Genomic DNA, 25742 nt, shown 5'->3' with positions numbered 1-25742 from the left:
GGCCGTCCGTGCGATTGTATCTGGGCCGTCCGTGCGCACGCTTGATCTGGGTCGTCCGTGCGCACACTTGATCTGGACCGTCCAATCACGCGTACGCGGATCGCCAACGTGGCTCGTCCCTGGTCGACGTTGTTTTGCCACGTGGCAGGTCCTGGTTGGCCAAGACTGCTGACTGGGTCTGCTGACATGGCACTCTTTTTTTTTTTTAAACCTAATAAAAATATTTAATAATAAGACAATAAATTTTTTTTTCAGATTTTCCAGGCGTTACACAAATACCTCATAGGAGATTTTCAGCTCAACAAATTTTAAAACCTCCTCAATAATATTTTTATTTTTGCATGTCTTTGATACTTGAGTGTTTATAAATTATAAAATATATAAATTATTCTAACAATAATTTTTATAAAATTGTTAATTCATAATTTTTGTTAGGTAGTTTATAAACTATACGGAATATATCCTTGTTGATAAAATTAAAATTTTTATTTCAAGTATTATTATTCTTGCTGCGTTAATTATATTTAAAAAATTTAAATTAAATTATAATTTAAAATTATATTATATTATGTTATGATTGATATTCGTATATTATATAAATTTATATAAAAAAATATTTTTTAATAATTTAAAAATTATAACATGTATTTCTAACTTGTAATTACTTATAAATATAAAATAAATAAAAAATAATAGTTGACATTAAAATTATATTTTATTATTATAAAACATAAATAAATAATTTTAAAACAAAAAGTATTACAGCGATTGTACAAATAAAAAATAATAAAATTATAAATTTTTGTGATTTTGTGAAAATAATAATTTATTAACTTATATATTTATTAGGTATATAAATACTTGTAAAAAAGTCTATAGAATTAAACACGCTATTAGAGCGACAATAAGAAGTTGAACTTCCAAGTAAAATAAGCCGCGCCCTTTTTAATTCTTCCCTCTCGAGTCTTCACGGTATCACCACTTCCACTTTCTTCCCCATCGCACTTCGGTCTCCCGCCTCCAGCAAGCTTCGCACAGATTCTGGAAATTTCTTCATTCAAGATTTTTATTATACGACTGCGGTGAGCTCTCTCTCTTCTCTCTCTCTCTCTCTCTCTCTCTCTCTCTTAAAGTCATTGTTCGTACCTTTTTCCCTTTTATATTGACAGTCTATATAGTCAGTTCACTCCTACATACGTACGTATGTTTATGTATAGAAATTCAACTTCAGAAAGATTTAGCATATATTGTATGTTCGACGTAAAACCGTAGTCTGTTTTAACTTGTCAGTGTTCGACTATGCTTGCTCACGACGTGTTTGTCAAATTGTCTCAGTGAAGCTTGCGAAATAATTGATCTATCGCAAATGTTTGATGAGGTTTATCGCGGATAATATCGTAGATGCGTGTTAGTTCACCTACTGACAGATTTCAATTGAAATAGGTGTTTGATTTTTAGAACTTAAACACCACCAGAGCTCAAGGGTCTTGTATTAGTAGTTGATGTTTGAATGTTAGTTTCTGGTCATTCTCTAAGGAACATGCAAAAACGTTATTGCCAGCTTTTTCGTTAAGTCGCTTGGAGAACTTGAGTTTTGTATCCTTTGTTTGAATCTTTTGTGTTGCATAACGTTTAAGTTGTCTCATACCCTGATTATCTCATTTTCAATTTACATAAACGCGTTCTACCTTTTTTTTCTACCAGTTAGTACTCCTAGCTCACTTTATTATAGTTTTCTGTGGTTTATTTCTTGGAATTTGAATTAAACTGTAAGATATGTTTGCCATACTCCTAGATCAGTTATTTACTTGCAGGGAAGCATTGGATTCCTCGGGAGACCTCTATTAGCTAAAGAGTGAAAGTGGCTTAGCCAATGTCGCAAAAGTTACATGTACAGATGTCTGTCCAATGCAATCCATTCTCACTTACCATGCTGCTATACATAGCCTATATTTTTACAGTATATGCCGTCTGCTTCTTCACATGTTATACTTGGAGGTCTTTCTGTATTCCAAATCCAAAAATTCATACCTAAAATATGGAAACAAACTACCAAACTGATCCGAGAAAAATTCCCAGTTGAGGATGAATCTATGATAGATAACCTTATTAAGTGTCTTAAAGAATTTGTTAGCCAAAATCGCTTGTCAAAAGCATTTGAGACATTTTCTCACATTCAGCTCCATGGCTCATCTAGCACTTCTCATGACCTTTTATTGGATCCCATATCTTCTCTTCTATTATCATGTATCAATATCAAGGCACTACAACCAGGTAAACAACTTCACACTAAGACTATTTCTTTGGGGTTGGAACAACACCCAGTTTTGGTTCCCAAGCTTATTACCTTTTATTCAACATTTAATCTCCTGGATGAGGTTCGAACAGTTACCGAGAATACAAATAGTTTGCACCCACTTCCCTGGAATATGCTCATCTCTTTGTACGTTAGAAATGGGCTTTTCACCGAGGCTCTTGCCACATATAAGCAAATGGCGACTAAGGGGATCAGACCTGACAGTTTCACTTACCCATCTGTTCTCAAGGCTTGTGGTGAAAGTTTAGATTTGGCTTTTGGGACGGCACTGCACGAGTCCATAAAAACAAATCATCATGAATGGAACTTGTATGTCCATAATGCATTGATCTCCATGTATGGGAAATTTGGTAAGATGGATGTTGCTCGTCAATTGTTTGATAAAATGCCAGAAAGGGATGCTGTTTCTTGGAATACAATGATTAGCTGTTATGCCTCCAAGGGCATGTGGGGGGAAGCATTTCATTTATTTGAAAAAATGAAGACTGCGGGTACTGAAGTGAGTTTTATAACATGGAATACTATAGCTGGAGGTTGCCTGAATACAGGCAATTATAGAGGTGCACTGGAGTTGCTTTCTCAGATGGCAACTTGTGACACACACTTAGATTCAGTGGCAATGATTATTGGCTTGGGTGCATGTGCTCATATTGGGGCCATTAAATTGGGGAAAGAAATTCATGCTTTTGCAATTCGCAGTTATCATGAGAGGTCTAATAATGTTAGAAATGCACTGATCACTATGTACTCCAGGTGCAACGACCACAAGAGTGCCCATATTGTGTTTAAGTTGACAGAAGCGATGACTATAATTACTTGGAATTCAATGCTTTCGGGTTATACCCGCATGGATCTATTAGCAGAAGCATCTTTTCTTTTTAGAGAGATGTTACTATCAGGGATCAAACCAAATTATGTGACAATTGCCAGCATTCTGCCTCTTTGTGCTAGAGTCGCAAACCTACAGCATGGTAAAGAGTTCCACTGCTATATTCTGAGGCATCAAGAGTTTCAGGACTATTTATTACTGTGGAATGCTCTCATTGACATGTATGCACGATCAGGAAAAGTTATAACAGCCAAGAGAGTTTTTGATTTAATGACCAAGAGGGATGAAGTGACTTATACCTCCTTGATAGCAGGATATGGGATCCAGGGGGAAGGGCGAATTGCACTTGACCTGTTTGACGAGATGATCAAGCTCCAGATCAAGCCAGACCATGTAACGATGGTTGCAGTTTTATCAGCCTGTAGCCATTCGGGTCTAGTGGATGAAGGCAAAATGCTATTTGAGAAGATGCAATGCATCTACGGAATCATTCCCCAGTTGGAACACTTCGCTTGCATGGCTGATCTCTATGGAAGAGCTGGTTTGTTGAGTAGAGCAAAGGAGGTCATCAGAAAGATGCCTTACAAGCCAACCCCTGCCATGTGGGCCACTCTGTTAGGAGCCTGTTGTATCCACAGGAACACAGACATAGGCGAATGGGCAGCTGAGAATCTATTGGCTACAAAGCCCGAACATTCAGGTTACTATGTGTTGATTGCTAACATGTATGCCGCTGCTGGTTGTTGGAGCAAACTAGCAAAAGTGAGGACTTTCATGAGAGATTTGGGAATGAGGAAGGCTCCTGGTTGTGCTTGGGTCGATGGCGGCAGTGGGTTCTCCCCTTTCTTGGTTGGAGATACATCAAATTTCCATGCACATGAGATTTACCCTTTACTTGATGGATTGAATGAGCTAATGAAAAGTGATGATTATGTTTCAGAATTTGGTTCGGATGATGAAGTTCTTGAAGAAATTGTATAGAATAGTTTGAGGGTACCATAATTCTTGTAGCTTAGCAGATATGAGTCATCAGTCTGGTGGACAGCAACTCGAGGGCTTTCTTTGTAAAAACAACATGAAGTCGAACAATTTTTCTAAGTTGTTGTCATATACTGCCTTGAACTGGATCATTCTTCTTGAACCAATTAATGCAAAGCCTTGGGGCTCGAGGCTGGCGTGACGGGAGAGTTTTCAGATCTACCTTCTGTCCTCTTTGTTTTGAAGGTACAAAACTTGAATTAGTCATTTTAGAATCTGTCATATTTTGGGAGGACGGCCTGCTCTTTGCATGCTGCTATTACCCTTGTAGAGGGATAAAATTATGTTATTACCCTTGGAGAGGGATAAAATGATGAACTTACACATGAATATAGGCTGAAATAATGATTTGGTCCCTATACTATTTATTTTTGTTCAAACTAGTACGTATCTCAATCTTTGGTCAAAATAGTCTCTCGATTTAGTCTTTTCCCATTAGTAGAAATTAACACTGTTAAATTTATTGAAACATGATACTTTTTGTTTGGTTCAAGTTGAATGTATGTCAAACGTCATGTGACATTTTATGTAATATTAACAAATTTTAGATATGAACCGGTTCAGACTGATCTATGAATAAAATTTTGGATCGACCTGAACTGTTCTGAAACTCAAAAAAATAACTCAAATTCCTAATTTCCAAAATGTCAATAATCAATGTTGTGCTTTTTAGATCTACTTATTTAGTTATAAACAGAAGATGGTGTCTGTCATGAGGACCGAGGAAGACATAGATGGGATTGAAGATGTATACTTGATGACATTTGGGTGACAAAGCCAGTAAAGGGCTTCCTCTTGGCCTGGAACTCCAGAGCTCAAGGAAGCCTTTGAAGGTGTTGGGGAGCTTCTTGATGATGCAGTAACATCAAAAGGTGATTTGAAAGCTATCATCGTCTATGATGAGCTTGATAATGGAGACGTGATAAGTGAGGGCTCAAAAGAGGTGCTAACTGATTTGGAAATTGATACGGCTGCATCAAGAGATCAGGGATGGACGTACATCAGTTTAGAGGCTTTTTATAGACCAGAATGAAGAAGAAGCAACATCAGGTTCAAAAAGAAGTTTGCCGGTGCTACTAGAAAAAGAATTATATTGGTAATTTAATTTTTTATTTATTTTTGGACCGAATAATAAATTATTTTATTTTATTTTCCTATTCATCTAGTTTGGTTAATATTGATTGTGCCTAATTATTCGTAACAATTGATGTGGGTTTCTCATTTTGTTTTGATTTTAAATACTTAAATTGAGATAAAAATATTTTTTTAAAAAAGCTACCCAACTAACGCAAGTTACAAAATCATTGTCTATTTTGAAAGAAATCTGGAACTTGTGTGGAAAATTTATTTACAAATCCATAAGTAGTGTGGAAAAAATCAGTTTATATCAAGAGAAAAAAAAAATGATAAATGGGTGTAGTTATCTGTACTGTGTTGATGGCTGAACTGCAGGAAAGAATTCTTTTTAGAGAGTGTGTGCGTGTGAGAGAGGCAGCGCAAGAGCGAGCCATTTATAGGGGTTTATGATTAAGCATATGATGAAGTTCTTCAAATTATGTGGTTTTGAATTTAAGTTGCAAATCGATGTTTTTCTTTTCTTGCTTGAAAACAGACGAGCAATTCATTTCATTGTTCTTTTATCTATTATGTTATAGAAAGGCAACGGCATGGCATGTATCCCATGAAGGCGTTTTTCAGACATTGCACACGACGGCAGCAAGATGCTGCACACAAGCTATTTTCTCATCCATTACATTCCATTTTAATCATCATCCTGGTGAAATCTGTCCCAAAACATCAAAGATTAATTTGTGAAACTAGTGGAAACCACATGAAACGCTATAATGTCTGAATGTAATTCTTAAAGTTTATTTGCACATAAAGATGATTGAATCTGCAAGCTTGACAATCCTTCATGCTTCACTTCATTGATTTTTAGCAGGTGGCAGCTCCATGTACCCTTAGGCAATGGTGCTCAATAAGTTGCCATCACTTTGTTTCAAGGTTTAAGGTTCATTTTGTTTTTTATTATGCTGAGACTAGTCTTCAAATCTCTGGCTAATTTTGCTTTTTGCATCTTTGAATTACCTTCATATCATGTTTTCTTATAGGTGTTATTACAAGAATTATTCCACCAACAGAGGCAAAAATAGGTTCTTTAAAACATTTATGTTCATCTACTTATTTTCTCTATTACTTTGCAGTGCATCTAATTTATTGTTCATTTTTTTTTTGGAAGACTTATTGTTTGCTAGTGCTTAATTTTCTTGATGCTTTTACTTATGTACTTGTTTCCCAAGGTATCGAAGGATTGAAGCAAGCTTTATATACACGAATTATTTGGAAAAGAATCATGCAAAACTGCCATTTCTTTTCGGTGAGAAACCAAACGTTAGCAAACAGATATAGGTACAATATTAGCAATCCTCAATATACAACATACAGTGTATCAGTCGTGCTTCATCTTCAAGGAATCATGGTAACCGATTCACCAGCTGAGGAAACTGTTTCAATAGCCATGTTACGCCTCTAATAACGACCTGTAATCAAAAGCAGGATTAGAAAAAAGGGTGAGGTCTGTAAACTGATGATTTCTTCTCACAGGTGCATTTGACTTCGGAACACGGATGAATTAGAGAGTTCTATAAATATATTGGGTTCAATTATCTTGATGGGAAAATAGTAATAGATTTTTGCATTTGATTTACAAAACAAAATTGAAGGTTACATTTACATACCAGAGCTGTCTCCCCAGGCTTGAATGCAGGTTCAACACTGTCTCTTCCGTATCTGTTATGGAGAAGAGCGGATTAGAACTTGAAGAACTCGTATCTGAATTCCTCAACAATGGCAATTCAGTTCTCCCGTTACAAACAAATTATATACAAAAGTCGAAGGTGGAAATAAAGGAGAAACAAAAGATTTTCAAATTGTATTAAAATATGTTTGGGAAATGTACTAAGTACTTTTGTTAAATTAATATAAAAATTACTTTTTTTAAAAAAAAATTTGTTCTGCAGAAAATTGATTAAAAAATAATAAAAATCAGCTCTAGTCTTAACTTTGAAATGTGCTATTTCAACTTGACAAAAAATGCGAAACTTAAATTTTACTCATTGTGGAATACAGAAGTTCACTTACATAATCTGTCGCTTGCCATTGACAATCTCCAACCTGTAGAAACTGCAACCTTTGCTGAAAGGAAAAGGCCTTTTCTTCCACTCTGTTACCATTTTCATTATAAAAATTGTTCTCGAGAGATATTTCAGAAAAGGAATTGCCGAATATATATACACATATAGAGTAACATACCTAGATGCCATGTAACTCCAACAGCTGCTGAGTCCTCAGTAGATATGTCATCAATAACAAACCGTAGTTCGGAGCGATTGATATAAATAAATTTCTTGAAGAACTCCAAGATTTTCTTCCGGCCGACGAACGGTTGTGGAAAAATAAGATCCTCATACACACAGTTCTCGGCAATGAGGTCTTCAACCGAGGCGAGATCTTGGTCGTTGATTCCTTCGTAGAAGCTCCTCACAACCTCCGATGCAGGTTTTGGTTCGTTTTCGGTGGCGGATTGAGCGGCTGTTGTCGTAGGAGTGACAGCGACCGTCTGATTGTCGGATAAGGATAGCCTGATTGCGGTGGTTGGCGTCCGTACAGTCTTCCAGAAGTTTCCCGAACTGGTTTTGAACTTATGGTAACCGATTGTTGAGGAGTGCAGAGGAGGCGAGCGAGTTGTTGAGGAGGAAGGCGAGAGGAGTGATCTGTTGCAGCCAATCATCATGCTCTGCAATGATGATATAGCCGCTCAAAATTTTTTCTGAAGAAAATAAATTCCGTTTTTTAAGTATAAATGTAAAAGCGCAAAAATCCATTTTAATTTGTTTATTAAAAAAAAAAATCCATGTTTATTTATTATGGCCAGAATTTTAATAATATTTTTAAAAAAAGAAGATATTGTTTTTCTATTGATATTTCGAATTTCTCCATTATATTATTTAATTGACTGTTAGATAAAATAATATTTCTGTTTGTATTTCGAATTTCTCCCGTAAAGAAACTGAGCGTCATGGAAGCTCTACCTTCCGTTACTCTGTCTCTACACCTGCAACCTTTCCCGCCAAATCCTCTCACCGCTCCCACCTCTGCCTCCAGTTCCGACGGCAGCCACCGTTTCCTCTCGGCCAAAGCCCGAACCAAATCCACAAGGAAAACCCACCTGAAATCTCCAAAATTTCGCACCAGAAACCCGAAACCTTTCTCAGAAAGAGATGCTTTCCCGTCATCACTACCGCTCCACACCAGAAATCCGCACGCTATTTGCGGAGACATCCAAAGATTCGCCAGACAGAACAAGCTTGAAGAGGCGCTTGCGATTCTCGACTACTTAGACCAGCAAGGCATCCCTGTCAACTCAACCACCTTCTCCACTCTCCTCGCGGCCTGCGTACGCTGCAAATCCTTACTCCACGGGAAGCAGATCCACGCCCACATTCGCATCAATGGCCTCGAAAACAACGATTTCTTACGTACTAAACTCGTCCACATGTACACTTCCTGTGACTCCATTGAGGACGCCCAGAAGGTGTTCGATGAAAGTACGAGCAAGAGTGTGTATTCGTGGAATGCTCTGCTCAGGGGCACTGTTATATCGGGGAAGAAACAGTATCGTAACGTGCTTTCTACCTTTTCGGAAATGAGGGAGTTGGGAGTCAAGTTGAATGTGTACAGTTTTTCTAATGTAATTAAGAGCTTCGCTGGTGCTTCCGCACTACGGCAAGGATTGAAGACTCATGGGATTTTAATCAAGAACGGGTTGCTTGATAGTTCCATTCTCAGGACTAGTCTGATAGATTTGTACTTTAAATGTGGGAAAATTAAGCTCGCATGCACGGTGTTCGACGAAATTCTTGAGAGGGACGTCGTTGTGTGGGGAGCAATGATTGCTGGTTTTGCGCATAATAAGCGACAATTTGTAGCATTAGAATTTGTTAGGAAGATGATTAATGACGGGATATATCCAAATTCGGCTATATTGACTATGATCCTTCCCGCCATTGGGGAAATTAAGGCACGGAAATTGGGGTTGGAGGTTCATGCTTATGTCTTAAAATCAAAAAATTACTCTAACCAACCGTTTATTCAGTCCGGCTTGGTCGATATGTACTGCAAATGCGGTGACATGAGCTCTGGGAGACGGGTTTTTTACGGGTTGAGGGAGAGGAATGCTGTGTCTTGGACAGCTCTAATCTCAGGATATATCTCAAATGGTCGACTACAGCAAGCTTTGAGATCAGTTCTTTGGATGCAGCAGGAAGGATTTCGGCCTGATGTGGTTACAGTTGCTACAATTCTTCCTGTTTGCGCAAAGCTGAGAGCTTTGAAGCAGGGGAAGGAGATTCATGGTTATGCCCTGAAGAACTTGTTCTTGCCAAACATGTCATTAGTCACTTCTTTGATGGTAATGTACTCAAAATGCGGTGTGTTGGGGTATTCTGAGAAACTGTTTGATAATTTGGAGGCGAGGAATGTGAAGTCATGGACTGCAATGATTGATTCGCATGCGGAGAATGACAGATTGAGTGAAGCAACGGAGGTGTTTCGAGAAATGCAGTTTTCCAAGCACAGGCCAGATTCTGTAACGATGGCACGGATGTTGAGCGTTTGCAGCCAGCTTAAAGCTTTGAAACTAGGCGAAGAGATTCATGGACATACATTGAAGAAAGATTTTGAATCGATCCCTTTTGTTGCTGCCCGGATCATCAAGATGTACGGGAGTTGCGGAGCAATTAATAAAGCAAATATGGTCTTTGATGCAGTGGCAGTAAAGGGTTGTGTGACATGGACAGCAATTATTGAAGCTTATGGTTGTAATGAAAGGTTTACAGATGCGGTCAGTCTGTTTGATCAAATGGTGTCTGACGGATTCGTTCCAAGCGATTTCACTTTCTCGGTGCTTTTCTCGATTTGTGATCAGGCTGGATTTGCAGATGAAGCTCTTGGAATATATGATATGATGCTTCAAAGATATAAAATGAAGGCATCCGAAGAACATTGTCGTCTAATTGCCAGACTGTTAACTCGCCTGGGTCGAACGGAAGAGGCTCAGAGATTTGCAGGTAAATTATAGGAAGTTTATGAGATTTTTGTTTCGTTACAAATGAGTTAATTCTACATTTTTTTTTAAAAAAAAAAAAAGTAGTAAATTCAATTGTAACTAAAACCTAAATCTCATGAATTCACTTATAATTTACTTGACTTTGATAGGTTATATCTCTTATTTTCTTTTAGATAAGGCTTCGTTCATTTTTCATTTGGGTCAGTTTTCGTGACATAAAAAAGTCGTATAAATATGGGCCTTATAGGACTCGCGCGCGTGTGTGTATGAGTATAAGAATTGGGCTTGCCAGGAAGGGGAAAATGGTGTAAGAATTGGGCACACAGGATTTTAATGGAGATCTATCTTTATTTTTTGACATTAAACATATATATTAGAGTGAGATGATTAGTTTCCATTAAAATCTAACACAAATTAATGTTTTAATATTTAAAAATAACGACATGTTTTCTCATGGGTGACGGAGCTTTTCATAGGTTAGGGACATGTCATCTGACACTAATATGATTAAAAAAATTAAAACCTTTTAACCCAATAAAATTATAAAAGAAACAAAACAAGATTCCTATTGACTAACTGGATTACAGTTAAAATCAATTTTAAAAAATCTATTGTCGACATGGTGAGATTTCATACCGTGTATCTCATAACACCCAACAAAAAATGGTACCCTCAAATTTTCTGATCCGTCAGATTTTTCAAAACAAAAAAAAAAAAAAAAGGAAGATAATGCGAGTTTTTTAGGAAAATTTTAAATTAAAAATACTTTAAATTTGAGTTTGGATTAAGTTTTGACCGGAGATGACCCGACAAAACCTTTGTCTGCTGTAGTCAAAGGAAGAAAGTCTGCCTTTCGCACCGGCATTCTAGCATTGCTGGCCCACAAAATCCAGGGGATTTCGTGTAGACACGTGGCTGTCTGTTGTTGGTCAAGCAGTAATAGTCAAAAGCTTATAATGTCTTTTATATATATATATATATATATTTTATCTTTGTTTAAATGTGGTCAAAGTTATTTAGATTCAAGTAATGTCTTTGTTTGTGTGTGGCAGCTGTTTTCCTCACTCCGTGGACACCCGATGCTCTCCTTAATTCTTCTAATTAAATTAACATCACAACAATAATTAATATTACATTACATTAAAATTTTTACCTAATCTACAATATTTTGAAACCAATTAATTATCTAATCACTAATTACTCTTTACTTTGATATTTGAAATATCACCTTTTTTATAAATAAATAAATAAAAATTAATTTAATGTTTAAAGGTTTTAATTTATTTTTTTAATAATGAAAATAAATCTAATTAACTTATCTACACAAATTTCAATGTGATACTATCATTTAACTAAATAATTATTATATTTTTTTCATAATTCAATTTCCTATTTTTAATGTTTATATTTATTTATTTATATATTATTTATGTTATGTTATTATTAATATATGTATATCATCACTTAATCAGCAAATATATGAATTTAATTAAAAAAATATAATATCATAATTTCAAACTCATTCAAATAAAATTATTGCATTTATAATCATTACTTTAAAATTGCAAATATCAAAATAAAAAATGATGATCCAAATAAAAACATATGCTTTTGTTGCTTTATCTATAAGATTTTGATGATTCATTAACTTATTATTTGAAAACTAATTGTGAACTTAAGTGATTTTTTCTTGATACATTGAATAATTAACGAAGATTAATTAATTGATTAAGTTGATCACTTCGAGATTACTTCAAAAAAAAAATCTAATGAGTACTTAATGAATTTAAATTTGTCGGTAAAGATATATAGGGTAGTGCACTTTTCTCTTTAATTGCCCTTTTTATTTGATAATGATCGTCCAAACGTTGATGCAAAACTAATCTCATAAAATTAAACACATGTCACGCCATGTTTAGTATATATATACATCTATATATATGACCATGTTTAGTATATATATAATTTTCTTGGTTGATGATGTCAAAAATGACAGTGGTAATAATATGAAAAAAAAAATTATATATTTTAAAAATGATATTCTAAATATTATAGATAAATATAGAGATATTTTGTTCTAAAACTTAGTTCTATAAAATTAAATGAAATATTTTTTTAATAAAAAATTATTGGGTATCGAAATAATTTCGAACGTACATTTAAATTTATTTAAATATTTAAATGAAATCAAACTATTATAATTGATTGGGACAGATAATTTTTATTTATCATTTAAGAATATATTGAATTTAATTTTTAAAAATACAAAATTTGCCACAACCTAATTTAATCTTTTGTATATACATAAAAAGTTATATATTTTAATATAATGCTTATATTCAAATTTTGATATATTTTAATTTATATTTAATATACAAGACCAATGTATGTATAAATAATTTAATATAAAATTATTAAAATCTAAAAGAAACCAATCAAATGTTATTTTTATAAAAATAAATAACGAAAATGCTAATATACAGAAGCAGCACGCGAAAACAAAACAAGTGTAGCGAACATGTAAATTAAACTATTAATATTAAATGAAAACAAATTAATTAATTAATTAAAATAATTAAAACGCATGATGTCGATGCGTTTTGATGCGAGTGAGACTAAGTCAAAGCAGCTATTGTTGAAACGCGGAATCAGTACGTATTAATTGACATCACTAATATTGTTTTAGCCTTTTTTTATTTTTATTTTTTTTTTAAAATGAAGGTTGAAATTACTGCATTTATTATTAACATCTTGAATGTTGTTGATTTTTTTTTTTTTTAAAAATATTTTCAATCACTACCAGCGGAAAAGAAAAAAAAAAAAAAAAAGACAAAAGCGACTTGAATTAATGCACGCTTAGCGAGATCCAGCTGTTTAAAACTTAAACTATAATTATATATATATATATGTATACATATATATAATAAGATATATATATATATATATATATACACACTTCCACTCTCGTTAAACTTGAAATAGCAATGCGATCGATATACATGTGTATGTATATATATATATATATATATATATATTGGCATTTGAGTTGGAATCACATTAACATTTAACCAGCTTTGACATGTGTACGGATTAAGGATTAATGTTTTAAAAAATAATTTTAAATTTACAAACTCGACATAAAAAATTAGTGATTTTTATTAAAAAAAATATTTTTTAAAATTTTAATTATTTAGTACGTGGAAACTAAATAAAAAAATAAGAAAAAAAACTTAAAATTGAAATTTGAGAAAAATTAAAACCAGAATTAGTTTGGTGGAACTAAATTAATTTTGATTATCTTAAAAAAGATACTTCTAATTATTTCAAAATTTTATTTTTAATTAAAAACGAAATTGTATTTAATAATAAATTGTATTTATTAATTATTATGTATATTAACAAATTATAAGTTCACTAAACTACTTCAGTTTGCAATATTTAATATTGTTCTACGTTTTTTCCATATAAAAAAGACCCTTTGTATTTTGAATTACTAAAAACCAAACTTACGTAATTTGTAAAACTCAAATTGAAACATTAAAACTAAATTTTATTTCAAACAAATCATATTATATATATAAATTATTCATTAGTTATAAGGGTAATTAGAATTGTGACAGAATTTTGTATATTTACCTTATAATATAAGAAGAGTGTTTAACCCTAAAACACTCTTCTTATGAAAAAACAAAAGGATGAAATGGAGAGTCACAGACTCTTGGATACCCTAAAAATTCAATTTCATTTCTGACGGAACAAATATTATTATCGATTTCTTAACTAAAATAAAGGGCAGAAAAATGTAGAAGTAAAAAGATAGCTAAGTTAAACTCTTTTTTAACTTAGTGTATTTTATCTCTGTTTTTTAATGGTGATTTGCTTGTAACAAATAAATAATTCCATATGATTTTACATTCTAATTTATATTTTTTGATTTGATAATCATATAATATTAATTAGTATTTTTAATTTCATCATCGTATAAAATCTCTCAAAACATATAATAAGAAAAATTCGAATTAAGTCCCCATAAATATCGTTAAATTTTATTTTCATTGAAGTATGTTTTTGTGCTCTCTTTTTCTTTTTATTTCTATTACCATCGTAAGTAGTAAAAAGATTTTTTGATGAGTTGAAAAATTGAAAATACTCATAACCAAATAAATATATTTGTAAAGATCCAAACTAAGATAATCAATATGGGAGGTACGTATGGTTAAGTCGGTGAGAAATGAATGTGCCGAGTATGATTAGTACAGGGGGCATCCATCTAATTATGGAGTATTAGTTGTCTACTAATTCTATACATTACTCTATGTAATGCTAATCATGATTACATCAATAATAACATTATAACACAAACACTAATTAATATATACATATAATATTATTTTATTTAATCTTATTTAATTACTAGTGTACTTCAAGCTGTATTTGTTAGATTAATTCATTAATCGCCTCAACATTTTTTATTTGGTTGACCTTCACTTCGAAAGAAAAAAGAAGAAAAACCAATATCACACGTGCAATCAAATGAAAATATAAGATAATAATTTTTAATTTACTGACATATATATATATATATTTCTCATATTACTTAATGAATTTTCAATATTTTATTTTTTATACTTACATATATAGTCAAATACAATATATATTCCCTGCCAAGTTACATCAACTTTAATTATTATATATATTTAGTGTAAAAATCTAAAACTTAAAAGAAAATGGACATATATCGTAAAGTCGGAATCAGTTAAGAATTTAAAATTTATATTCTTTACACAGTGAATCGGAATTTCTAATACGATTACGGAAATATCCCTTTAAGAAAGTTTTCAATAACAGAATAAATAAATAAAAGAAAATACAACTATAGATCCAATAGAGTTAACCCCTGCTGGGTAACTCTGATGGGATAAGGGAGGCACCTTTATTCGCAATATTCTTCTACCTGTTTAAGATCTGGATCTTCGTCTTCCTAATATGAAAATAGTTAAATAGTGGGATGAGCTATATTAGCCCAATAAAAATATCACGTTTAGCACTAATACGAAAAACCAAAGATTGACAAAAATATAAATAACTGATGGAGCCATTATCTTCTTTTAAATAAAATCATTTCGCATAAAAATGAACAATAATAGTAACTTATCTTCTTACCCGTTTACCAGTACCTCTGGGGTCCATAGTGATCCCCCTTACGCATGGACCCAATATCTAATTTATCATTTAATCGGTCGTCTCCATACTACGTCTGGTAATGGATACCAAATATACCACCACCTCAATACCATGTCCGGTATGAGGGTGAATTATACCTCCCAACTCCTTCTGGTATGAGACTTCTCAACTCCATTCAAATAGACAATATGAAAATTAAAAAAACGTGATTAGGATATTTGCTTCAAATCAGTCAATATGTGAGAATAATCAGCCAAGTAATCAATAAACGAGAAACTAATTAAAATAAATAAACAATAGCAATTTAGATAGTATAGGAAAACATAAACAACACATCTAGGACAATTATACATTGACCGGTTCCAGCTCCACTGATGATTTATAATTAATTTAAGGATTTTTAATTTTTATAAAACACACAGTCATTACTTAATAGGCTTTAATTTACTGTAACATGAGAAAAAAGTGAAGGATTCTTATCCCATATTGATATTCGAAATACCGTTTTTTTCACTGCGTCTCTTGGCAGTTCTCAGATTTCTTGAGATTTTTTTGCGAAAATAAAAAACACACGTTACATATTCCAAAAAGGCTAAAATAAGAATTTTAAAATTTTTTCGCCCAGTTTAGGGTTCTGGCACAGTGGCACCGCTGTATTCCGGCGCCGGCTCTAGCGCCCATGGCGGCGCTTCCTCTTGGCCTAGCCATTTCCAAATGGTTTCAGCCAATTTTGGAAGGTTTTGCATGGAAACCTGTAAAAGAATAGGGTTAGGGGGCCTCTATCGACCAAAAGATGAGAAAACCGAGACCCTACTGGCAGAGGAATTTTGTAACACCCAAATTTATTATTTTTATTTTTTAATTTATTTTAATTTATATTAGAATTTTAGTTTAATTTTTCAATATTTAATTTATAAGGTCTTGATTTAATTTAATTTAATTTAATAAAAAAATAATAATAATGATAAAATAGGGTAATATTATTTTTGAGATTTAATTAAAATTGATTTTGGGAAAAAGGGGTGAAAATTTTGATTATGGGGGTATTTTTTAAAAGAAAATAAAAAATCGGAGGTCAAAACGCAATTTAGGAAAGTTGTGCCACGTCAGCAGCCACGTCAGCAGCTCAGTCAGCAGCCCCGACCAACCAGAACATGTCGCGTGGCAAGAAAACTGACGCGGTAGACCACGCGGACGGAGCCACGTGAGTAATCAGCTTGCACGCGATCGAACGGTCCAGATCTCACGCGTGCGGATGGCCTAGATCTCACGCGCACGGACGGCCCAGAACTCACGCGTGCAGACGGACGGTCCTGATTGAATTACGCACGGACGGCCCAGATCGCATCGCGATGGATGGTCCAGATTTATTCTCATTTCAATCACGATCAGACGATTCATATTAAATCGTGATGGACGACTGAGATTAAAAGGGGATGGTTATAAATAACCTCACCCACACCTGACCCCAACCCCTAGCCGCCAGTACCCTCGCTGGAGAAGAAGAACCAGTTGCCGGAGGAGCCGACCACCGCCACCCGTCACCGCACCGGGGTGTTTTTCGACCGATAAATGAGGTAAATTTTCTCTCATTAGCTCGTTTTTCGATGCTGAATCCGCCCATGGCCAAATCGGAGCCAAACTACCGACCAATCGGCCGAAAAATACTGCCGAAGTCCAGCGGCACCGTCGCGGTTTCCCTCGATTTTTGCCTCCTATGAGGCCCTTTCTGGTTCCCGTTCAATGCAATTTTTACACCACTATGATCACCGTCCTTTTCTCTACAGGTTGACCGGAGTAAAACATCAAACCGCGACTCGCGCCGGAGAAGCCGCCGCACCCGAGAGCTCCACCGCCGGTAAGTCTCGATTTTTCGTGATTTTTTGGCCCACCGAGGGCCCTAGCGTTGTTTTATCGCAGGAACCAATGCAAGTTTGGCTGAATTCGGCCAAAAATAGCCAACTTGAGGCGGATCGCCGCCGCGAGCGACGATGTCGTTACCGGAGCACGGCGAAGCCGCCGTGCCAAAATTTTGATATTGGCTGAAAAGGGGGCCTGAGTATGATTTTGAATTTTTTGGGACACGTGCAGGTACCGATAGTGCGTTTCAATTTTCTGAAAAAAATTCAAGGAATTTAGAGACAGCCCGTAGGCGCATTGTAGAGCCGATTTCAGACCCTGAAACAAGTAAGGATTTCTCACCATATTTCCTATCATGGTATTAAAGCTCAATAAATAATAAAACGGCATTTCATGAATTAATACATGTGTATAATGAATTAAGGTTACTAATGGAGCCTGAATCTGATGTATTTTTTGGTCAGTTGTTGTTTGATCTATTTTTCAACTTTAAATGCAGTATGATATTTGATGTATTTATTTTATAGTTTTGTATGCATGAATCATTATTTTTTTTATTATGGTTCGAATTATGGTGAACCCGATGTTGTGTTGTTTTGTTTGGTGTTCATTATTGGTTTACGTATTTGTGTATGATTGGATAATTGAGACCAAGAAAAATGAGAAAAATGTTATGTGAATTTATAAATGGATAATGTAGACAGCCTAATTAGATATCCTGGGAGATGGTGGACGGACCGGATCCGTAGGGAACCCTACCGGGAACGTAGTATCTCATATCGGACGGGGTATGGAGACCTTATGTGTTTTGGTGCCCATACCGGATGGGGTATGGGGACGGCCCGTTCACCCTCATACCGGACGAGGTATTGAGGTCTATAGTTTTGGCGCCCATACCGGATGGGGTATCGGGATGGCCCTAGAATAAGGTTATTAATGTTAATGGTTCACGTGTAGCGGGGACCCCCTATGGATACTAGTAGGCTGGTAAAAGATGAGAATTGTTGTCTTATTATTGAAGTGCAAAAGTATAACATGTGTTATGTTACAAAATATATTTGATTTTATGATAGTTATAATGTTATTGTTTTCATATGTTATTTTCACGAATCTCACCGAGGTAAGCGGTCAGCAAAGATTTTTATTATTAATAAATAAGTTTGTTATAAATTATGCTTCATTGGTCATTTTTGTTTTCTACCAACCTTTACTTCTTTGGCAGTGAGATAGTGTGATGTCTTTACTGGGCTAGTGTAGCTCGTTCCTTACTTAACCATTTCAGATCAGGAAGACATGATTCCCGAGCCCATTCCACAGGAAGACGGTGAGTTAGACGCCTAAAGATTTTATAGTTCTATTTATAGTTTTTATTTCAAGTATTTCTTTTAATTAGCTTATTCTTTCATACGTTGGATACGTTTTTGGTTATTGTGTAAGGGATGTTAATCAGAATTTTTATTTTGCTTCCGCATTTAAAATTTTTAAAACATATATCTTCATTTAAATTTTTGGAGCCGTTACAAATTTTCCGATGCGGTAGCTTCACCGTTTTTCTCTTGCAGTCGAAGATTCTCTTTAGTTAACTTGCACCACAAAGAGACGAGGAACACATTTATCAACGAATCAAAAGGAATGAAAATCGAAAAGGGGCTCATCATAGGGGCTTTCGGGTTGCGGTCGTAATGTCTTGGCTGAGCTTTGCTCGCGATTTTTGGCTCACCTTTTTGCCTTTTGGCTCCAATCTGTGTGTGGGGAGGTATGAAATCCAATTCCGAGTGAAAGAATTTTTTTTTTTACTTTTTCAGCATCAATAGTGGCTCTGGTGCAGCTGCGACAGTGGGCGGTCTCCTTCTCCAGCGACTAGTTCTCTTTCTGGACGCCCCTATTCTTCTTCTCCGATCTCCTCTCTAGCAACTAGAGTTTGGGAATTGACCAAATAAAGGTTTAAATACCTCTCTTCCACTGATCCTGACCGTCCATTTGTGTCGACGTGGAGCAAGAAGAGCTATCCGATTTGAGGACCATTTAAGCATATCCAGGTGCAAATTTGTGCTATCCATCGCGATCCTTTGGAGTGAATCCCAATCGTTCATCGGCACATAGTTGGATCTTCGCATAATTGATCAGAGCTATCCATTTAAATATAGGAAGGATTGGGATCTCTTCGTTCGTGCGAGCAGGATAAATGTGGGCTATTCAGTCGCCTAGGCATGCGGATCGCCCGCGTGGCTCCCGTGTGGAACCCGTATCAGCATGTCCACCACGCGGCGCGTTCTGACTCGCTGTTGTTGCTAACATAGCTATCCCATATGGCCCGCATTTCTCCCTTTTTCGATTTGACCCCCTATTTTTAATTTCTCTTTCAAATACACACCTCTTTATTTATAGTTTTACCCTATTTTTCAAAATTAATTTAATTTCATCCAAAATCCATATTTCTTCAAAAATTAACAAAAAATTTAAAAATTAAATTATTTAATTTATTATTTTGTTAATATTAAATTATCTCGGGCCAAATTTTCGAGCGCAGGTATTACAACTCTTCCCCTAAAAAAATTTGATTCCTCAAATTTGGCACTCTCTCACTAGTTAAATAGTTGGGGGTACTAGGTCTTGAAGTGTGATTCTATCTCCCAAGTGGCCTCGTCATTCGAGTGATTTCTCTATTGCGAAAGAAATTTCTGCCATAATACCTTGACGAAAGAAATTTCTCTATTGCGAAACACTCTACTCTTCCGATTTAAAATACGTACCGGTACCTCCCCATAGGGTAGATCCTCCTAGAGTGGAAGTGGCTTATGAAAATTTCTCATAGACTCTGGATAGCGCTGATGGTAGTGCTAGTATGTAGGCAAATGTACTGACCTTGTCTAAGATCTCAAACGGTTCGATGAACCGAGAGTTTTTTCTCTTTCCAAACCTGCTGAAACCCTTAAAGGGGGTGACATTAAGAAACATTAGCTCACTATTCAAATTCTAAATCTCTCATTCGGGTATCTGCATAACTGTTTTACCTACTCTGGGTTGTTTGGATGTTCTTTTTGATTTTATCTATATTCGTTGTGATCTTATTTACCAAGTATGGGCCAATCAATTTCCTATAACCCACATCTTCCCAACAGATTGGCGATCTACAAGGTCGATCGTACAATGCCTCGTACGAAGTCATGCCGGTGTTTGCTTGATAACTGTTTTTATAGACAAACTTTATCAGAGATAGGTGATCATCCCAATGCCTTCCGAAGTCTAGAACACAGGCCCTGAACATATCCTTCAGTATATGAATGGTTCATTTTGATTGTCCATCTGTTTGAGGTCAGAATATTATGCTAAGGGACAATTTTCTTTTCAATGCTTACTGAAAACTTGACCAAAACTAAGAGGTGAATCATAGGTCCCTATCTGATACCATTGTCACAAGAACTCTATATAGCATGACTATCTTCCAGATATAGATCCTTGTTAGCTTATCTAAAGGGTTCAGTTATTCTGATGGCCAAGAAATGAGAGGGCTTGGTGAGTCGGTCAACGATTACCCAAAGTGCATCATGCCTCGAGTGTGACTTAAGCAATCTTGTTACAAAATCCATAATGATATGTTTCTATTTCCACTATCGTATTGGTAATGACTGAAGTAGCCTGCCATGGTGTTCATGTACTGCCTTAACTTGTTGACATATAAGACACTTTGAGACGAAATCAACAATTTTTCTTTTCATCCCGCTCCACTAGAATCGGAGTCGCATGCTTTGATACATCTCAATGCTCTTGAGATGCAAGGTAAACTTTAAACTGTGAGCCTTTATCATGATATCATTTTTTAGTTTACTGTCGTTTGGGTCACATATCCTGTCTTGAAACCTAAGTAGCCCATCGGATGAGACTAGGGATTTTAGATTTATGTCTTGTTCTGTATCCTATATGAAAGATACTAGAGTGAAATCAGTCAATTAGGTTTCCTTTATTTTCTGAATCAGTTCGGGTTGAACAACTAGATGGGTTAGACATGTGCCCCTTTTCAAATCATGAAGTTATATCTGTTGTGCAGCCTTTATTACCATGTATTAAGAAACCATTATGTGATACAATATAACTGCACGTTTGCTACTGAGCGTGTCGGCTACCACATTACTTTTGTCTAGGTAATACAAGATCTTACAATCGTAATACTTGAGGAGTTATATCCAATGTCTCTTATGCATGTTGAGATCCTTCTGGGTGAATATATGCTTCAAGCTCTTAAGGTTTGTATAAATCTAAAAAATCTCATCATAAAAGTAATGACGCCAAGTCTCCAATTCGTGGGTGGCGTAATTCTTTTCATGATTTTTCAACTATCTGGACCCATAAACTATAACCTTTTTGTGCTATATCAGAACAAAACTCAACCCTAGGTAGAAAGCGTTATTGTACATTGTGTATCCATTTGTCCCACTTGGTAGAGCTAAAACTGGTGCGGTAGTCAGTCGCTTCTTAAGTTCTCTAAAACTCATTTCACAGTCATCATTCAACTTAAACTTGATGTTCTTCTTCTTAAGCCGAGTCAAGAGGGCGGGTAGGCTTGAAAATCCTTCCACAAACTAGCGGTAATAATCTGCCATCCCTAAAAAGCTACAAATTTCTTTAATTGAAGTATAATTTTCCCAATCTATTGCTGTCTCAACCTTCTCAGGATTGACTGACACACCATATCTTAATATTTTATGCCCTGAGAAGGTATTCTACTCAAGCAAAAACTCACACTTGCTCACTTTTGCATGCAGATTCTTTTTTCTGAGAACCTGTAAAACCTGAGTTAAGTACTGTACGTGTTCCTCTCTAGTCTTTAAATAGATAAAGATATCATCAATAAACATTATGATGAACTTATATAAGAACTATCTAAAGACCCTGTTTATCAAGTCTATAAAAATGGTTGGTACATTCGTTAACCTAAATGGCATGACAAAGAACTCATAGTACCTGTATTGGGTCTTGAAGGTGGTCTTGGAGATATCTTTTGCCCTGATTTTTACCTGATGGTAACCCGAACGCAAGTCAATCTTAGAAAAAACTTGAGCACCCTGTAATTAATCGAAAAGATCATCGATCCTGGGGATGAGGTACTTTTTATTAATTGTGATCCTATTCAACCTCCTGTTGTCAATACACAACCTTAGGGAACCATCTCATTTTCTTACAAATGTGACTTTAGCATCCTAATGAGATAAATTGTGTCAGATGAACCCACTTTCCTGCAATTTTTTTATTTGTTTTCTCAGTTATTCCATCTCAATTAGACTCATACAGTAAGGGGCAACTGAAATGGGTTGGGTGTCAGGTTGAAGATTTATAACAAATTAAACTTTCCTATCAACCGACAGTCTGGGTAGTTCATTAGTAAATAGGTATGAAAATTCTCAAACCACAGGAATTTCTTGAATGCAAATTTCTTTCTTAGGTTTGCCTAATGTAGAAAGAATAACTAAGTTAAAGTATCATATAAATAATGTAGTTAACGTGAAGGAATAATATCTAAAAGTTTTATTAATTTATGAAGGAATCTTCGTTAGAAAGATTGAATACAAGCTTATTATGAAAACAATCTACGGTGGCATGATACGCCACTAACCAATTCATACCTAGAATTACATAAAAATCTCCCGTGTCTAATGCTATCAGATCTATACTCAATTTTTTATCTGCTATATTTACGATACAAACTTTGTAGATGACATTCTCTTGTAGTGTTCCATTCCCAGGAGTAGACACAAACTGCACGGAATAAAAATTTTTAGATAACACATTCAATTTTTTTGTAAAAATATGTAAAACAAAAGAATGCAAAGCACCATTAACAATTAAAACATGTGTAAGGTGATTACAGATAGTGTATGACCCTATATAACATCCGTGTTGACTTCAACATCCTGCTAGGTGAGGGTGTAGGCTATGTCATGGATTGGAGGTATGGCTTTATTCTGTTTTTTCGAGCACTCTCTCGCGTAGTGCTGGACACTTCCACATATGCGGCATGTATTGTTGAGGTGATAACAAAGTCGGTCTCCATGATTTTTGTCACACTGCATGCAAGTCCTACCGCATCCTGTTGCTGGAACTTGAGAAAGAGTTTGAGTCGCGGGCCTAAGTCTCTTGTTCTGCTGAATCGATGCAGTAGGTGCTGGCCTGCAGTATGAAACCGGAGGAATGAAATTGCCCACTGCTGGAGGAAAGATGCGAAGTTTTCTCTCTATCAACTGTGCCTTAGCCAGAAGTGCTGAGTAAGTGCTTCGCTTGAATACATTTAGTTGTTGTCTGATCTTAGAATGAATGTCCCACTCAAACTTTCTTGCATTTCTACCTTTGTCCATCATGCTTTTAGGAGAATATCAGCCAAACACTAGGAATTTTCGGGCATATTCAAACACTGTCATCTCACCCTGGACCAGGTGTGCAAACTCCATCTCATTCAAATGCAGAAGATAATTTGGGAGATACTCTGCATTGAAAGCTACCAGGAACTGTTTCTAAGTGAGCGATATGGGCAAGGTGGCTTGCTTCAGCTACCACCAGCGACTTGCCTCACCCACGAGCATGTAGGTAGTAAGTATAACGTTCTGTTCAAAAATAGCCCCAATAGCTGCGAATACCTTCCCTGTCTCTGTTAACCAGTGCTCGTCCTCTTTGAATGTAGATGCCCCTACAAAAGTAGATGAGTTAAGCTTTTTGTAGCTCTCAATGTAACATGGGTCCATCACGGGCGGAAGTGGGTCCTGTTGATGAGGGACTAGATTATGGTGGGGAAGAGTCGGGTGGTCTTATGGCAAATACTGGTTGTATGCTGGGGGCACTAGATTATACTGTGGCGGTCTCAAATGATATTGTGGAGGAGAATTGTTGTATCATAGTGGCATTGGATCCTCTCATTACAAGGGTGGCTCATATTATAGCAGTGGAAGAGGATCGTAATACCTGAACCCAAAAATTTAACCCAGGATAATTTAAAATTAACAAAATATAAAATTAAAATAATTTAATTTTTAATTTTTTTGTCAATTTGTGAAAAAATATGGATTTTGAATGAAATTAAAATTAATTTTGGCAAACATAGTGAAAATGTGAATAAAGGGGGTGTATTTAAAAGAAAAATTAAAAACAGTAGGTCAAATCGTAAAAGGAGAAATGCGAACACGTGGGACGGTCACATCAATAGTAATGATGAGTCAGAACGTGCCGTGTGGCGGAAACACTGGCACGGGTTCCACGCGGGAGCCATACGGGCGATCCGTGTGCTTGGGCGATCCAACAGCCCTCATCTGTCCCGCTTGCACGAACGATGAGATCCCCCCCCCACCATATTCAAACGGATGGCTCTGATCAGCTATGTGAAGATCCAACGGTGAGGCAATGAACGGGTGAGATTTACTCTGGATGATTGCAATGGAGGACCTAAATTTATGCCAGGATCTTCTTAAACGGATCTTGAATCAGATGAATCTTCTTGCTCCACATCGACACAAATGGACAATCGGAATTAGGTGAAAAGAGGTATTTAAAAATCTTTTCAGTGGACTCTTAAACCCTATCCGTGAGAGAGGTGATCAGAGAAGAAGAAAAGGGGCGGCTAAAAAGCGAACCAGTTGCCAGAGAATGAGACTAGCCACCGTTTCTGCCTCATAGGAGCCATCGCCGACACCAAAAAGGTAAAAAAATTTCCTTTTACACTCAGAATTGGATCTCGCACCTCCTTACATGCATGTCGGAGCCAAAAGGCCAACGGGTTAGCCAGAAATTGCCAGCAGAGCTCAGCCAACCTGCTACGACTGCAACCCAAAAACCCCTCCGATGAGCCCCTTCACGATTTTTGTTCCCTTTTATTCATTGACCAATGTGTTTCTTGTCTCTTTTGTGTATAAGTTAGTCGAAGAGAAACTCCGACCGCAAGAGAGGAACCACGGACCCGTCGCACTGGGAAACCCCTCTGCTGGTAGGGTTTCGGTTTTTCCCTTTTTCGGTCGATAGAGGCCCCCTAACCCTGTTCTTTTGTAGGTTTCCATGCGAAATTGTTCAAAACCGACCGAAAACAACCAAGTTGAGAGGAAGTGCCACCTTCGACGACGGAACTGGTATCATTACCCTAAACTGGTCGAAAAGATTTAAAAATGCTTATTTTAGCTTTTTTGAGGGTATTTTGGAATAAGTAATGTGTGTTTTTTATTTTCGCAAAAAAAATTCCAGAAACTCGAGAACTGACAGGAGACCCAGTGAAAAAAATAGTATTTCGAACACTGATTTGGGATAAAAATCTCTCACATTTCTCTTCCGTTATGGTAAATTAAAGTCTAATAAATAATAGCAGTGTATTTTATAAAAATTAAAAATCTCTAAATTAATTACGAGTCATCAAT

General features: G+C 35.7%; 3 protein-coding genes across 5 annotated transcripts; 2 read left to right on the top strand and 1 right to left on the bottom strand.

Moving 5' to 3' along the window:
• The first annotated feature begins 893 nt into the window (after positions 1 to 893).
• On the top strand, positions 894 to 5375 carry LOC110818817 (Tetratricopeptide repeat (TPR)-like superfamily protein). 3 transcript variants are annotated; one of them, XR_015820722.1, is made up of 3 exons: positions 894 to 1082; positions 1815 to 4370; positions 4882 to 5375. XR_015820722.1 is itself a non-coding variant. In XM_088221542.1 (2 exons), the coding sequence occupies exon 2, from the start codon at positions 1965 to 1967 to the stop codon at positions 4125 to 4127; it is 2163 nt and encodes a 720-aa protein (XP_088077668.1). In that variant the 5' UTR covers positions 894 to 1082; positions 1801 to 1964; the 3' UTR covers positions 4128 to 5375. The 3 variants fall into 3 exon arrangements, 1 of the variants encoding a protein (XP_088077668.1); XR_015820716.1 differs by having other exon boundaries at positions 4858 to 5375; XM_088221542.1 differs by having other exon boundaries at positions 1801 to 5375.
• Positions 5376 to 6538: 1163 nt separating this feature from the next.
• On the bottom strand, positions 6539 to 8038 carry LOC110818682 (Nuclear transport factor 2 (NTF2) family protein). The gene is made up of 4 exons (XM_022047628.2): positions 7497 to 8038; positions 7326 to 7407; positions 6923 to 6974; positions 6539 to 6724 (listed from the first exon to the last, which is right to left on the bottom strand). Exons 1-4 carry the CDS (start codon positions 7975 to 7977, stop codon positions 6659 to 6661), a joined length of 681 nt encoding a protein of 226 aa, XP_021903320.1. The 5' UTR covers positions 7978 to 8038; the 3' UTR covers positions 6539 to 6658.
• Positions 8039 to 8138: 100 nt separating this feature from the next.
• Positions 8139 to 10676, top strand: LOC110818894 (Pentatricopeptide repeat (PPR-like) superfamily protein). Its single transcript, XM_022047923.2, has one exon. The coding sequence runs from the start codon at positions 8263 to 8265 to the stop codon at positions 10321 to 10323; it is 2061 nt and encodes a 686-aa protein (XP_021903615.2). The 5' UTR covers positions 8139 to 8262; the 3' UTR covers positions 10324 to 10676.
• Positions 10677 to 25742: the final 15066 nt, after the last annotated feature.

Source organism: Carica papaya, chromosome 1, assembly GCF_054855325.1.
Source record: "Carica papaya isolate Zhongbai chromosome 1, ASM5485532v1, whole genome shotgun sequence".
Taxonomy (NCBI): domain Eukaryota; kingdom Viridiplantae; phylum Streptophyta; class Magnoliopsida; order Brassicales; family Caricaceae; genus Carica; species Carica papaya.
The sequence above is the reverse complement of the archived record's forward strand: the minus strand, read 5'-3'. Positions and strand labels throughout refer to the sequence as shown.

Excerpts from the sequence above, each read along its gene's own strand:
- LOC110818894 (XM_022047923.2), top strand. The coding sequence starts at position 8,263 with ATGGAAGCTCTACCTTCCGTTACTCTGTCTCTACACCTGCAACCTTTC.
- LOC110818682 (XM_022047628.2), bottom strand. The coding sequence starts at position 7,977 with ATGATGATTGGCTGCAACAGATCACTCCTCTCGCCTTCCTCCTCAACA. Across the intron at positions 6,975-7,325 it reads AATGGCAAGCGACAGATTAT|ATACGGAAGAGACAGTGTTG; the intron begins GTAAGTGAACTT and ends TCTCCATAACAG. Across the intron at positions 6,725-6,922 it reads AGCCTGGGGAGACAGCTCTG|GTCGTTATTAGAGGCGTAAC; the intron begins GTATGTAAATGT and ends TTTTGATTACAG.
- LOC110818817 (XM_088221542.1), top strand. The coding sequence starts at position 1,965 with ATGCCGTCTGCTTCTTCACATGTTATACTTGGAGGTCTTTCTGTATTC.